Source organism: Cherax quadricarinatus, chromosome 60, assembly GCF_038502225.1.
Source record: "Cherax quadricarinatus isolate ZL_2023a chromosome 60, ASM3850222v1, whole genome shotgun sequence".
NCBI classification, from domain to species: domain Eukaryota; kingdom Metazoa; phylum Arthropoda; class Malacostraca; order Decapoda; family Parastacidae; genus Cherax; species Cherax quadricarinatus.
Genome location: NC_091351.1, coordinates 1112107 through 1126916, shown reverse-complemented (window position 1 = coordinate 1126916; position 14810 = coordinate 1112107). Strand labels below are relative to the sequence as shown.

Sequence of the window (14810 nt, the reverse complement as noted above, 5' to 3'; positions counted from 1 at the left end):
ATTCAGCAGGCTTATGTGAACATACGTATTAGATGGGAGTGAATGGAGACGCTTGGTTTTTATGAACATGCTATACCTGCTCATGGGAGGTGCCTTGATGCCAGTGAGGGCTCTTGATCCAAGAAATTGGACTTATCCTCCCCTTCCTTGGATGAAACTTGAATGCCTTCCATTCCTCAAGTGCTATATGACCCCTGTGAGTTTAGCTCTTCCTGTTGATTAAGATAAATAATGGACAGACGTTTGGAGTGTGAGCAACATAATGTTTATGACAGGATTCAGGGAGACCAGTTAGCTGGACTTGAGTCATGGAGGTGGGAAGGGCAGTGCCTGCATTCTTTCTGAGTGGTGAAGATGTTGAATCTGAATGGTAATCTGATTGTTAGGCCAGCACACTTCTGGCAAGATAGCAGTTAAATGTTAGATGATGAATGTGCTTTCCTCTTTCTGTCACCCTGCCTTGGCACGAGATGGCCAATGAGGTAAAAATAATACGTGTATGTATATTTTTCCTAGGTAGTAGGTTGGTAGACAGCAGCCGCCCAGGGAGGTACTACCGTCCTGCCAAGTGAGTGTAAAATAGAAGCCTGTAATTGTTTTACACGATGGTAGGATTGCTGGTGTCTTTTTTTTGTCTCATACACATGCAAGATTTTAGGTACGTCTTGCTACTTTTACTTACGCTTAGGTCACAATACACAAACAGGAGCTTGGACTTGACCCCTGCAACCTCAACTAGGTGAGTACAAACATGTACAAGCATATATATACACACCTCTCTGGGTTTTCTTCTATTTTCTTTCTAGTTCTTGTTCTTGTTTATTTCCTCTTGCCTCCATGGAGAAGTGGAACAGAATTCTTCCTCCGTAAGCCATGCGTGTTGTAAGAGGTGACTAAAATGCCAGGAGCAAGGGACTAGTAACCCCTTCTCCTGTAAATATTATTAAACGTAAAAGGAGAAACTTGTGTTTGTCCTTTTGGGCCACCCCGCCTCAGCGGGATACGGCCAGTGTGTTGAAAGAAAGAATGTGTATTTTTATGTATATGTCACCCTGCCTCGGTGGGAGATGGCTGACTTGTTGAAAAAAAAAAAATGTATACTGTATGTCACAGAAATCATTCCCTATGAAAGTAAAAGACTGGGCAGGCAGTGCACACTACCCCTAATGAAAAGTAGGGGCGCCATTGGTACACTAAGAGAAAACACCATAAATGTCTGGGTTCCAAGACTGTTCAACAGCCTCCCACCATGCATAAGGGGAATTACCAGTAAGCCCCTGGCTGCCTTCAAGTGGGAGCTGGACAGATATTTAAAGTCAGTGCCGGATCAACCGGGCTATGGTTCATACGTTGGACTACGTGCGACTAGCAGTAACAGCCTGGTTGATCAGGCCCTGATCCACCTGGAATCCTGGCCGTGGACCGGGCTGCGGGGGCATTGACCCCCAGAATACCCTCCAGGTAGACTCCAGGTACCCTTGATATAAGGAAGGGGAGGGGAACTGGGGCTGGTAATGGTGATTGTGGTGGATAGATTGAGATTGTATGCCAGGATTGTAACAGTAATACGCAATTCTGTGACCAATAGGCTTTGTCTGTTGTTCCTGAATTGATTGATCCAGCAGATTTTGTTCTGCATTTCTGAAGTTTGTTGTATTGAGGGTTCACCATACATAATGTAGGTATAGTATATGAACATGTGTTTGAGTTCCTAGATTCACTTGAGAAAGTTTACTACATGTAAGGAAACCATCATGTATCTCTATAAAGCTTCTTCTTGTTTCTTGAATCACCTTCCCTAACATGTATTCTCTGAAATGATTACACCCCACTCATTGTTGCCCATTCAGGAATTTTTGTGAATGTTACTGAGTGTGTTGACCAAACTGCATTTTTGTACTTAGGAATATACATTTTCCTTTATGAATGGCTTTCATTTTTAGCTATTTAATTTCTTCTCTACAGGTGCTCTACATCTAAAATAAGAAACAAAGTTATGTGATGGAATTTTGGCATTCATGTTGTAATATTATTCACATCTTATTCTACTCTAGTTGAATATACAGTTTACAGAATATGCTCTCAATTTTTTATTCCTGGAAGTATTGCAAAATCTTCAGGATCATTTCGGTCTGTTGCATACTGCATTTTTTAATTAAGGTATAGATAACTGATAGTCACGTCTGACTGCTTTAAGTTTTATAACTCTATAGCATTTTTTTACAGACTTAAGAGCTATTATCCTAACTTAGCTCATTTCAAAATCTGGCCCAGGGATGCCACACAGGTTCCAAACACCTAGGTACCTTTCCACTGGTAGGTGAACTAGTCAAAGGAAACATGCTCAGTGTCTTCACTCACAGGACTGACTCTGGGTCCCTTGGTTGTGAACTGAAGACATTACCACTGAACTAAAGGCAACCTTTAAGTGTGTATACAGAAACATTTTAATTTTTTTATGATTAGGAAAGTGATCAACCTTTCATCATTGCAAGAAAGTTTTTATTTTTATTCATTGTGACAAATATACATTAAATTCTTGAATATTTAAAGTGGCAGTAATCTCAGTTTATATAAGACACATCCTTTTCTTAATATTGCTTCAGCAAATGTTTTGTATGAAAGCCTCTATCATTAGTTTTAACCCTGCACTGTCAGATGCCCCAAAAACGTCAGCAATTAAAAAGCAAATAATGATAATTTTTTCCTCCAAAATGATACAGAATCTTTTTCTGAAGGTAATGACACCAAAAATATAAATTTGATGGAAAATTTGTGGGTTAACGCAGGTACTAAGTTGATTTTCTGGGTGGAATTTATACATTGATGATTTTGCCCATTTTGAGGCCTATTTTAGTCCAATTCCATTGCTCAGTTCAGCCAAATTCTTACATATGTCACTAGTATGCTTCTTGTTCTGTTGATTTAGTACAAGAAACTACCCATTCAACTATCAGAACTACCCTTTAAAGTACACAGAAGTCAGTAATTTGGCCAATTTTACACAAACAAAAAATACATTTTGAAAACAAGAAACACCCAATAAAATCATAAAAAACATCCTAGACACCACCTCAAAGTCACTACAGTGGACCCCCGCTTAACGATCACCTCCCAATGCAACCAATTATGTAAGTGTATTTATGTAAGTGCGTTTGTACGTTTATGTTTGGGGGTCTGAAATGGACTAATCTACTTCACAATATTCCTTATGGGAACAAATTTGGTCTGTACTGGCACCTGAACATACTTCTGGAATGAAAAAATATCGTTAACCGGGGGTCCACTATATTTTAAACCAAACACAAGGTCAGAGTTTTGCTTTTCTCATCATGCACTTTGTGGGGCAGGATTTTTTTATACCATGCACACTCGCTGCACAGACCCATCCTCTCATATGAAGGCTAAAATTTACCACTCACAGCATATTTGGGTACTGCGCCTAAAATGTAGATCTCTCTGAGTGACGCTGGTGTCAGTAACATAAACCTGTGTGAGAGACTGAAAGCGTTAATTTATTTCAGGTAAAGGGTGATCATCTTAATATCATTATTACTTGGTTTATGAGTAGTAAGTCTGAACCTCACATCTGAACATTAGTATCATAATAACGTAAAACGTTATTTATGCTCATTAAAATAAGATATATTGAAGATTTTTTCTTCAGTTTTCATTGTGTTTATTAATTTTTACATAGTGTTTGAGACTGTTTTTTTTTACCAAAGCTCAGATGTTGAGTTTATACTTGAGTTTATACCTCATATGGCCAAGGTCCCTCGAGGAGTATGGTGGACTGAACAGATTGAATAAATGAAATGTTTAGAGAAGGTTACTGTAGCTTAAGTTTTTGTTTTTGTTTCTCCTTCAAATAGAGTTAGACCTCCTGGGAATCTTGGTGCCCCAGCTATTGGGATTGATGAATTTTTTCAAAAACATTTCCTGCTGTTGACAATTACAAGCAAGAAAATTTGCATTTTAGGTGTATAAAAGTTTTGTGTAAATCATTATTGAGTTTTATCTGATTGAGAATGACAGTGTGGTGGAGCACAGTGATGCTTCATTCATATTTCAGATAGAATCATTGGCTTGGCGTGCTTGAAGGTCTGGAAGAAGTGTGTGCTTATTATTAGGTCATTAACCATGTTTGTCAGAGCTAGCTAGCTCAAAATATGTACTTTGTTAGGTATGATTTTATCATTTATTGTAATTCCTATTTACTATATATTTTCTGTGTCTTCAGTAAAATTTGTGAATGTCATAATTTTTTTACAGTTTTAATGTCTTAGGAAGGAAACTTGTGTGTTTATCTTTGGTAAATGTTTCTTGTTGAATCTCTGCATGATTAAAATTGTACATGCGGAATATAATGACCCATGTGTCAAATGATATGAAACCTGTCCTCAACGTTTTGCAGTCTGATTTGACTGCAAAACAGTTAATTGCCTTTCAGAACATGTTAGGGAAGGGTGCCCATGAAGTTGGCCAGGTTACCTCAAGGATAGTGGGTGTACTAGTTACTGTGGTCAGAACTGTGAACACCTACAAGTGTAGTTCGCTATGCTTTATTTGCCTTGAGAGCAGTTTTATCAAGTACAGGTCTGCCATCACAAATTTGGCATCATCAGGACCTGTAGGGTGCTGGATTAGTGACTTTGCTGGATTACTCAATTTACGCCCTATTTTTGACCCATTCTATTGTACCAGTTTACCAAACTCATAGCCGTTTTGCTAGTATTTCTTCTGTAGCGCTGTTTAAATTCAGCAATGTTCATACAAGGGTTGCACTGAACCTTCGCTTCAGTGCAGCTCTTGCAAGAACAGATCTTGCAAGAACCCTTGCAAGATCTGTTATTGTTTCTGGTTCGTTATACAAAATGGCTAGCTGGTTTATTATGTGTTAAAACCCATTGACTACACAATGATCTTTTTTCAATAAGATAGCCCAACAAACTACTGAGAAAAAAATTTATTTACCAAAAATCATATATGGCAGTCCAAGCCAGGTACTGGAAATAAGTCACTTTGTCTGACTTTTTTTTGGGTTATCGTAGGTTCTCTACACATATACTGCTATGTGTGATAATCTATGTAGAGAAAATAGGTTTTTGTTTCAGTTTTATAGTGCATTACAAGTGTATACTACAGTTAGCCTTGTGTACACTCTGTTTTCTCTAATATAAGCCCCCAAGACAGGGATAGGAGGATGGTACTTGTATCTCATATCCTCTTCGTACCTATGTCGAACCACTTGGTATTATGCCAACTATCATTCTTTTTGGAGTATTTACCATGTTTTTATGTTGTTTATATTGTTTATTATATCATATTAGACAAATTGTGATAGGTAAATAAGCCGTAGTGTTGATATTAGCTTAATAATAAAGCATATTCCCCTGCATCACGAAACTGAGCTCATGGCAACCAACAGTGGCTTCAAAGCCACCTTATCTTTTATGGACAATGTACTGTATGTGCTTTACACAATGAGAAGCATTTCTTTTATTCGTTGGAACCATGGCTAGGGCTAAAAGTAAACAGGTTATAACAATAAATGGAGAAAAAGAAATTGGAATGACTTATGCAACAAGTAGCACCACCAAACAGTAGCAGCAGGTTGGTGTGGAGACCCTGGAAATTTAAAATTATGCTAGCCAAAATTAGTGCCGGATAACTGATGGAACCGGATGACTGATTGCCGGATTTGTGATGGCCGACCTGTACTATGATGAATAATAAAAGTCACTGTACAGTAATATGTGATAAATAAGATAACTGGAGAAAATAAGAAATTAAGACTGTGGAAGGAAAGTGAAGAGAGAACTAAGGTCAGGTCAAGTCGTAGGGATTGTGAATATTGCAGTGTAGCATAACATAGGCCAGTACACTTGCATTTACTGTAGTTCAGATCCATGTTAGGAATGTTGTTTATGAGAGCTGATTCAATAAGACACCATATAATGTTTGCTCAGAGCACCTCTTATACTGTATATACAATAAGCACTTGATTGAAACTTTGCTTCATGTCTTCATAGTGATGCTTCCATAGGAGAAAGTTGTTGATTCTTGACATCATTGATGCATGGGAAAAGTATGTACGGCATGAATATCTTAATCTGAATAAAATGATCTCAAAGACTGGTACTCTAATACAGCAACATAGCTAACACACTCTAGACTATTATTTTTATGACTTTTTATCATGCTGTTTAACCCTAATATAATTTACTAACATATGGGATTGGGTATGCAAAAGCCTGCCTGGTCAAGAGTAACAGGTTTTATACTGTACTCATCTCAAAATGCACAAAAAAGATACCATTAGTCAAGTCTGTAATGGCTGTCACTGCTGATTGATGACTTGGGCATTGGTGTTCTGCTAGACAGGTAATCTTGTGTCTTCCTCATAGTTGACAGTTATATTCATATTAAATCTTGGTATCACTGAATTTTGTAGTGCAAGGACAACTGCATAAACACAAGTAACTGCAGGAGCTATAGCTATATTCATCTGCCTGGTATTGCCTCAAGCAGAGGCTCCCTCTTGGCTCACCTGAGTCTACTGGGCAAATGATAGCTAGCTTTTTCATTTCTTTACATTAATAACAGTTATAACAGTTACTTGCTGTACTCCTCAGTTTGTTGTCAGTGTGACAAAGTCTCACTTCAAGTTGATACTGTGTTGTAATCTTTGCATCTTAATTTATGTTTACTGGTAGAGCAATGTGCACCCTTCATTTTTCTCACTGTGAGTCTCTTACTAGTATTTTATCTTTAATGTTGGTAATGATGCATTCATTATTTGATTTTGGTTGTGAAATGGTTCTGGTGCATTTTGGTGGCACCTATTTTTGACTATGTATTGACAATGAGGCAGGAAATCAGAAACTCCTCAGTTTTCCTTCATTCACATATTTTACTTAACTCCTTGATACAACTTTTTGTGTAAGAATTCATAAGAAATATTCTCACATGTCTTACCCAGTTTGAAGGGGATAGGTGGTTAAGGGAAATTCTGGATAAACACTTTATACTTTTTATAAAAAAATATGAGCATGATCGATAGAATACTGTTAGTACTTTGTGCATACAATATTTTAATTAAAAACTAATCCATTTGATCAAAAATAACTGATAACAAACTAAAATAAGACATAGATGTAAGTTTTCTTAACCAGTTTGTACAAAATGAAAGCTCACAACACATATATTAGTCGATATCACTGATTTTTTCACGAATGTAAAAACATTCTCTTTTCTGCTTGAAATTGTATAAAAGAGAATGACTGCTCCCCGCTAAACAAATGATCACTTATAATCGCTCTTCATATCTGAACTCACAAGTGAGCAGTTAGATAGGCTTTAGATAGGCTGAGGGCAGGTTTGTCAAGGAAACAACTTGTATTTGTACTGCATATGTGTTTGTATGTGTACTGTATAGTAAAGTACAGTATTAGATAGAAAATATTAATGCTATTTATGTTTACATTGTACAGTATGGTATGTAGTCTTTCATTTTACTGTTTTATATATAGAAAAATTTAATTTTTTTGACAATGTGTTTTTAAGAAAGCATGAGTTGCCTGTGCAATAAAACTGCATCTGGAGTAATGGCTTTTCTTAGATAAAGCTGCATTTAAATTGGACAAATACTGTTTAAATATGCATGCCGATGATAGAATGTGGACTGCAATACTAGAAGGTCATGTATGTAAGTTTATTACTTTTATCAATGGCATCTGGTTCTTTAGGGCTTTTGAGGCAGCCCTGTGTGGCTAGTTGTTAAAATACACATTTAATGCAGATTAAAGATTTAACTCTCAAGTCATCCAGAAAACTGCCAAATAGAAGAAAAGCAGGAAAGAGTTCTCTCCAAACAAGGTAAGATTTAAAACAAAAAATAGAGCATAATACAATGCTTATAAATAATTGTTACCATGGGGAAATTCTTGATCATCAGATGCCACTGATTTTTTGTAAAAAATTAATTTCTTTATTAAAATTAATGAACTAAGCAGCCATAACTTTTGTACTTGATTATACTATGTCTGTTTACTGTTGTAATTTTAAATTATAGTATCAATGTCAGGATCATCCATTATCATTTCCAAAATGTGTTTTTTTATTACTTCATTATTGGGTCTTCCTAACAGCATATTCCTGAATATGGTTCTCTGAAGCGAAACCAGAGACAAACTTCTGTCTGGGCTAAGTTGGACCGACTTAGCCTTCTTCGGGGTGGTAAGGTAATGTTGTGGGGAAGCTGTCATAACATACAAGTGCAGTGCACAAGGGAGTAACCTATCCATTGCTTTACAACTCTGCTAATTTTTTATGGGCTTCAAATTGTCTTTTAGTAGTGAAGTATTGTACCACAAATGGGACTCATCATTACTTTTGCATGTTCATTCTTTTCTTCAAAGATGGATGGACAAAAAACAAACACACACACACATGCGCACACACACACGTGCACACACACATGTGCATCCACACATGTGCATCCACGCACACACATGCACACACATGCACACACATGCACACACATGCACACACACGCACACACACGCACACACACGCACACACATGCACACACGCGCACACATGCACACACGCACACACATGCGCACGCACACACATGCGCATGCGCACACACACACACACACACACACACACACACACACACACACACACACACACACACACACACACACACACACACACACACACACACTCACACTCTTGTCTTCAGAGTCATGAGCAGTATGCAGATAGACTGATGAATCGTCCTCTCTTATGTATCCTTGATTAGCTTTCTATTCTTAAGTTTAGCTATTACTTCAATACATCTTATTCACCTCTTCCATTACTTATAGTAAATATTCATTAATTTCTCTGAACATTTGTTGTATATGATATATCCTTTCACTGTATTTTTTTATACTTATCTACTTTTGTCTTTCAGCATCTCTAAGTAGAACTGCTAAATAAGTATGCTATCACATGTCCAGAAGTCAGTCCCACAATAGCAGTTAGTCAGTCATCCTTAATTAATAGCATCATCTGAATCATTAATTACCACTTGTGCTTGTGATTGCTTCACTGTGTGTGAACCAGTGTTGTAAGTGAAGGTACTCAACAGCTTGTGCTTGAATTACATTTAACTACTTGAAGTTATTGTGATATCACACATTTAGGTAGACAGTGGTGTAAACTGCCAGGTGTAGACACTGGCATAAACTGCCAAGTGGTAATTTCTGAAAAACTTAGCAAGGGAAACCTTTTTCCTATTTGATGGTTCACTCACAATGAAGCTTAAAAAAATACACAGAAATAAATAAAAACATTGCCTCATAAAACATCGTGAGGTTAAATCAGGCACTGGAGAAGTTGGTGAAGATGAAAGTCAAAACAATACAAAGCAAACAACTTTACTTGTATAAAGTGACATACTGTACAGTATTCAGTCAAGATAATTGACATGTATAAACTAGAAAGAACCTTGTTATGCAAGACATTTCTGGCAGCCTTGAAACTAACTGTAATTATTACATAATGAGATGCAAGTGATGTATGGGAATATGAAAGCTTAGTTTATAATGTTTTGAAGGTTTTCAGTAATGTAGCAAAAACTCTTACTAAAGATACATTGAGGGCAAAGTTAGGTACATAAATTGATACAAGGAACTAATGCCTTTCTAGTAATAACTAAGAGTTGAGGAAGGATGGAACAAGAACAGGGACAATAATGAATGAAAGACAGCATTTCAAGATATGTTTGGCAAAATGATTTGTTGTCAGGATCACATTAAGGTAAGGAGGTGTTTTTAACAGTAACTTTGAAGTGGTTGTCAGAGAGGCAGCCTCTGGAATCTTCAAGCAAAGAGTTCTAGATTTTAGGTCAGACTATACTGTACCAAGAGAGGTCAGGACCTCAGTCTTAATATCATATCCAAGAGTTTTATGTTTCCTGTGTTGATTATGGACAGTGTGTGTGATGGGTTTTATTAAGGTATGCCTTCATTTACTGTTTGTTGTTTTGATGAGGTGGATAGTAGCTTTATAAGTGCATCTTCATTTTTGCCTTGTTTTCATGATATATCAGTTGTGCTGTCTCCCAGTCCATAAAGCGGGATCACAGGTTACAGCTGACCACAGACATTATTGGTGTTGTCCATTATACATGTATAACATGTACTTGTGTTCCTGAAGGCATGTCTGCAGATCTTGGTCTGCCTCACATATATAGAATTTGTTATATACTGCATGTATAAACTTACTCTGTGCCTGGGGCATGTATCAAATTCTTTATCAGTGAGACAGCCCAAAATTTTCACACACACGCCTTCAAGAAAACATTTTTTTTTTTTTCAACGATCCAGCCATATCCCACTGAGGCAGGGTGACCTTAAGAGAAAAACATACGTTTCTCTAAGAACACAGGTATGCACATAAAATAACAGCACAAATAGCAGTTGTATGGTCTATCATGATCCACATTCCCACCTCATGGGCTGAGGTAAAGCACATCTGATATGCATTACTGTATCATGAAAATGACAGAGCAAAACAAAGCTGCATTGAAGCAGCTACTATCCACCTCACAAAAACAAACAAAAAACAGGAGAAGGTAACTTTGCAAAATCCATGGCACACGCTGTAAAGGATCAATACATAAAACCTCTTGGCCTGACATTCAAAGCCAGGCCCTGACCTCTCTGGCATCAGCTGATTGACACCTTCACTGACCTCTCCACCACATAATCTGACCTCAGGATGCCTTTATGCTTTATAAGGCAGTGTTTTTGTTTATTTATGTGTATGTGATAAAGCTCCACTGCAAGGGAAACATCATATAATAAAGGTGTCTTTGAAATTACCGTAGCACTTTAGTTAATGTGTGAAAGAAAGTAGAACCAAGGAAATGTAGAATGTTTTAACTCATATGAGTTAGTAAAGTAACCAGATGTTCTGTTAAAAGTAGTATTGTAGTTCATTAATTATATAGTACTTCCATGCAGTAAGTAAAAAATGGTATATAATAATAAACCACATGACATGGTACACTTCTGTAAAGTGTTTTTACAAATGTGTTTAGGAAATGCTCACACTCCAGTGTGAGCAGGGTAATATTTAGTGAAGGGATTCAGGGAAACCGGTTATTTTCATATAGTCGGACTTGAGTCCTGGAGATGGGAAGTACAATGCCTGCACTTTAAAGGAGGGGTTTGGGATATTGGCAGTTTGGAGGGATATGTTGTGTATCTTTATATGTGTATGCTTCTAAACTGTTGTATTCTGAGCACCTCTGCAAAAACAGTGATAATGTGTGAGTGTGGTGAAAGTGTTGAATGATGATGAAAGTATTTTCTTTTTGGGTCACCCTGCCTCGGTGGGAGACGGCCGACTTGTTGAAAAAAAAAAAAAAAAAAAAGTTTAGGAAATGTTAAAATTACAAAGGTTAATAACACTTGATTAACAAACTCATCTTGAGATATACAGTGTGCATGAAAAATTATGACACTGGCTTCAGGACAAACTTTTGATCAATGAAACATAACAACAGATGATTGAAGTCTGATATTTTTTTTTTTTTGACATCCTGTGTTTCCTGGTTTACTGTACTCGCACATTTGTGTTTGACACTCTTTCCTCTTCCCCAGTTCATTATATTTAAACTGAACAAAATTTTTTATTTGTTAACCTCTTCCACCTTGATTTGGATTTTGCATTAATAAACTAAAAAGAGAATTAAGATATTAACTACTCTTGAGGGTAAGAACAGTGGTCAATCTGGCAGCTGTAGTGATCAGTTGTTACAGAGAAGTTGAGTGCTGGGGATGATGGGTGGGTTGCACCTGGGGTAGGAGTGGCACTCTGCTCCACTTACTGTACCCTCATATCTCGCTCTCCTTCCACACACTTACAGTTCCCAGTTCATGTGCTAAACATCCACTTGCCTAATACCTTTTTTTACGAGTGTTTTACTTATGAAGGCTAATATAACTAGAGGATATTCAAAAAAGATATACTTAAAAAGATCAAGTGTTGCTGGGCTTGGATGATTGCATAAGAGTAAAAACCACACAAAGATCACCTGCTCATATTACTTACAAAGTGAATTCTCATAAAGCAGAGAAAACCTGTGGTGCCTGATGCAATCAACAGAGAGCCTCAGTCATCCATGCTGCCTTTTCCAGTACAATTAAGATTTGAGTACACCTTTTCAGTAATGTTTTATTGAAATTGTTCTCTCTGAGTGCATGGTAATTGGGATTCTGTGTTATTCAGAGAATAAGAGGTGAACAACTTAGAAGACAGTGTGGTTGTATGAAATTATAGTTTAACCTTTGAGGGTTGAGACCCTCGATCCTGAACTCGTTCTCAGGGTCGAAAAATTTTCCAAAAAATAAAATTGTTTTTTCTCATGAAATGATAGAGAATCTTTTCCCGATCATAATGACACCAAAAGTATAAAATTTGATGGAAAACTTACGGAATTATGCTTTTGTGAAGTTAGCTGTCTTGGCAATATTTACGCATCGGCGATTTTGCCCACTTTGAGCCCTATTTTCTGCCAATTTTATGTTCCAGTTCCTCTTCAAGGGGGGCTCCTTGGCGTGGTGAAGAGGCTCTTGGTCTGAGGAATTAGCCCTGTCGGTCTTCTTCCTCAGACCGAACCTAATTACCCCCCATTCTCCCCTCCCCTATCCCATCCTCCCCATCCTCCCCTTTTTCCATTCCTCCTCCTCCTCCTCACCCCTCCCTTTTGCCCTTCCTCTTTTTAGCCTTCGTGATTTCTCCCACAGGCGCGCTAGTTCCTAGGTAGGGGAAAGGACACCGGGGTCCATCCCATTCCGTTGAGGTTTCTTGGCGGTGGCGTAGTTTGCCGTGGAATCTGGATTGCCTAGGGATGTCCCGATCCCTCTCCGGTATCCCGGAGTAGCTTTGGGTGTCTTTTGGGCGACGGGTGTATCTCTGGAAGCCACCTTTCGGATTCCGGGGGTGGTGGCTGAAGGAGGTATGCTTTGTGGCGGATATCCGGCCGCCCTCTCTTTTGTCCACCGAGGTAGCTCGGCAGATGTGAGGTTGCTATCCCAGATTGCTGGTTTACTGGCATGAAGGGTAGGGTATGGCACGGGTTCCATGCTGCATCTGCGCTACTAGCGGTGTCGAGTCCTCTTGGGCGCGGAGGGAGATTTCTGGCCCTTTCATTCCTCCTAGGAACTATCCCTCCCCGGTCCCCCCTTTTTTTTTCTTTTTTTTGTTTTTATTTTCTTTTCTTCTTTCTTTTTTTTTCTTAAAAACAAAAAGAAAGAAGTAACCTAACCATGGCAGCCCTAGTCCATGAACCTAGTACCCCCGGGCCCCTTCTTGATACCGCACCCCGTTCTGACCCCGCCTCGTCTTTGGACCACTCTTCAGACATTCCTCATGCCTCTGTACCTATTGCCGGTGCTGTTTCCTCACCCGCTTCAGGTACTGAGGCCTCGACTGACTCCTTCGATTTATCAGACCTTCGCTCTCCTCTGACTATGCTTCCGGCCTCTCCCTCTACGGTGCGGCAATTTTCAAATCGCCGACCCGTTCCACGTCGGACCAACTCTGGTCCCACGCCTAAACGTCAACGACAATTACCTGCTGATGATACTTCTCCACCTTCACCTTCTCGTTCTTCTCAGAAACGATTGACACGTCCTTCACTACCTTTCCACGCTCAGTTTCAGACTGAACAGTGGACTAAATTCTTCACTTTACGACCAACTTCCTCTACTGCCTATCTTTCTGACCATAGTATTGGCAAGGCACTCCTACGCCATGTTGGTAAAGATATTTCTTTTCATGCTCTTAAGAGCGGTACGCGCATCATTACCGTACAGAATGCTACCCAGGCTCGTGAGCTCTCTCGTCTTTCCCATATAGATACTGTTCCTGTCACCCTTGAAAAACATCATTCCCTCAATTCTTGTAGTGGTACCGTTATTCTGCCCCATACCATAGTTCAACAAAATTTCCAGACATGTGGCACCGACATTCTCGAACAGCTGGAACTCCAAGATCTCCCAATCCTCAAGGTAGACACTTACGTTCTTCCTGCCCGTGGGCGGAGACGATACCCTAGCAATGTGGCTCGTTTAACTTTTGACAGCCGAGAACTCCCATCCTCCGTTTATATAGCAGGACATCGGTTACAAGTTCGAAAGGTGATCCCTACACCACAACAGTGTAGAAATTGCTGGCGATTTGGCCATCCAGCGAAATATTGCAGATCTATCGCCGAATGCCCAGTCTGTGGTGCCGATGACCATTCTAATACGTCTTGCAATCGATCTCCCTCTTGCCTTAACTGTCATGAGGCTCACCCTTCGTACTCTCGCCGTTGTCAGGTCTATTTAAACGAGCGGGAAATCCGTTACCTCAAAGAGACAGAAGGTCTCCCTTATGCCATGGCAGTTTCTCATCTCCGCCTCCAAGGGAGACTCCCACGTGTTTCTTATTCCCGTGTTTCAAAACGTCCCCCCACTTCTGGTATCCCATCTTCTACACCCACCTCTGTGGTTACCTCTCCCATAATCACTCCTGTATCTAATCCTTTTGCTGTCCTCGGCTCAGACGTCCCTACTTCAACGCCTCAGTCTAATCTCGCTTCTTCGAGTTCTCTCTTACAAGCCTCAGTATCGACGAGACCTCGTACGACACCTCTTCCCAATCGTCCCTCTACTTCTCAAAAGTCAAAAAAAGGTCCGGTAACACCTCCTACCCATCTTCCACCTCCTCATTTTACCCTCCCTGTCTCTGTCCCTAGTTCTTCC

At 39.1% G+C, this 14810-nt stretch overlaps 1 protein-coding gene across 5 annotated transcripts in view; it reads left to right on the top strand.

The window, feature by feature from the left end:
• Wdr59 (WD repeat domain 59) overlaps window positions 1-14810 on the top strand; it is a 123732-nt gene that overhangs the window by 80471 nt on the left and 28451 nt on the right. For 2 of the 5 annotated variants that reach the window (XM_053784553.2, XM_053784554.2), the window contains one exon: window positions 8151-8243. The exons of the other annotated variants lie outside the window; for them this stretch is intronic. In XM_053784553.2, the coding sequence (XP_053640528.2) occupies window positions 8151-8243 (93 nt within the window). The remainder of the gene's footprint in view (window positions 1-8150; window positions 8244-14810) is intronic. 5 annotated transcript variants of the gene reach the window in all.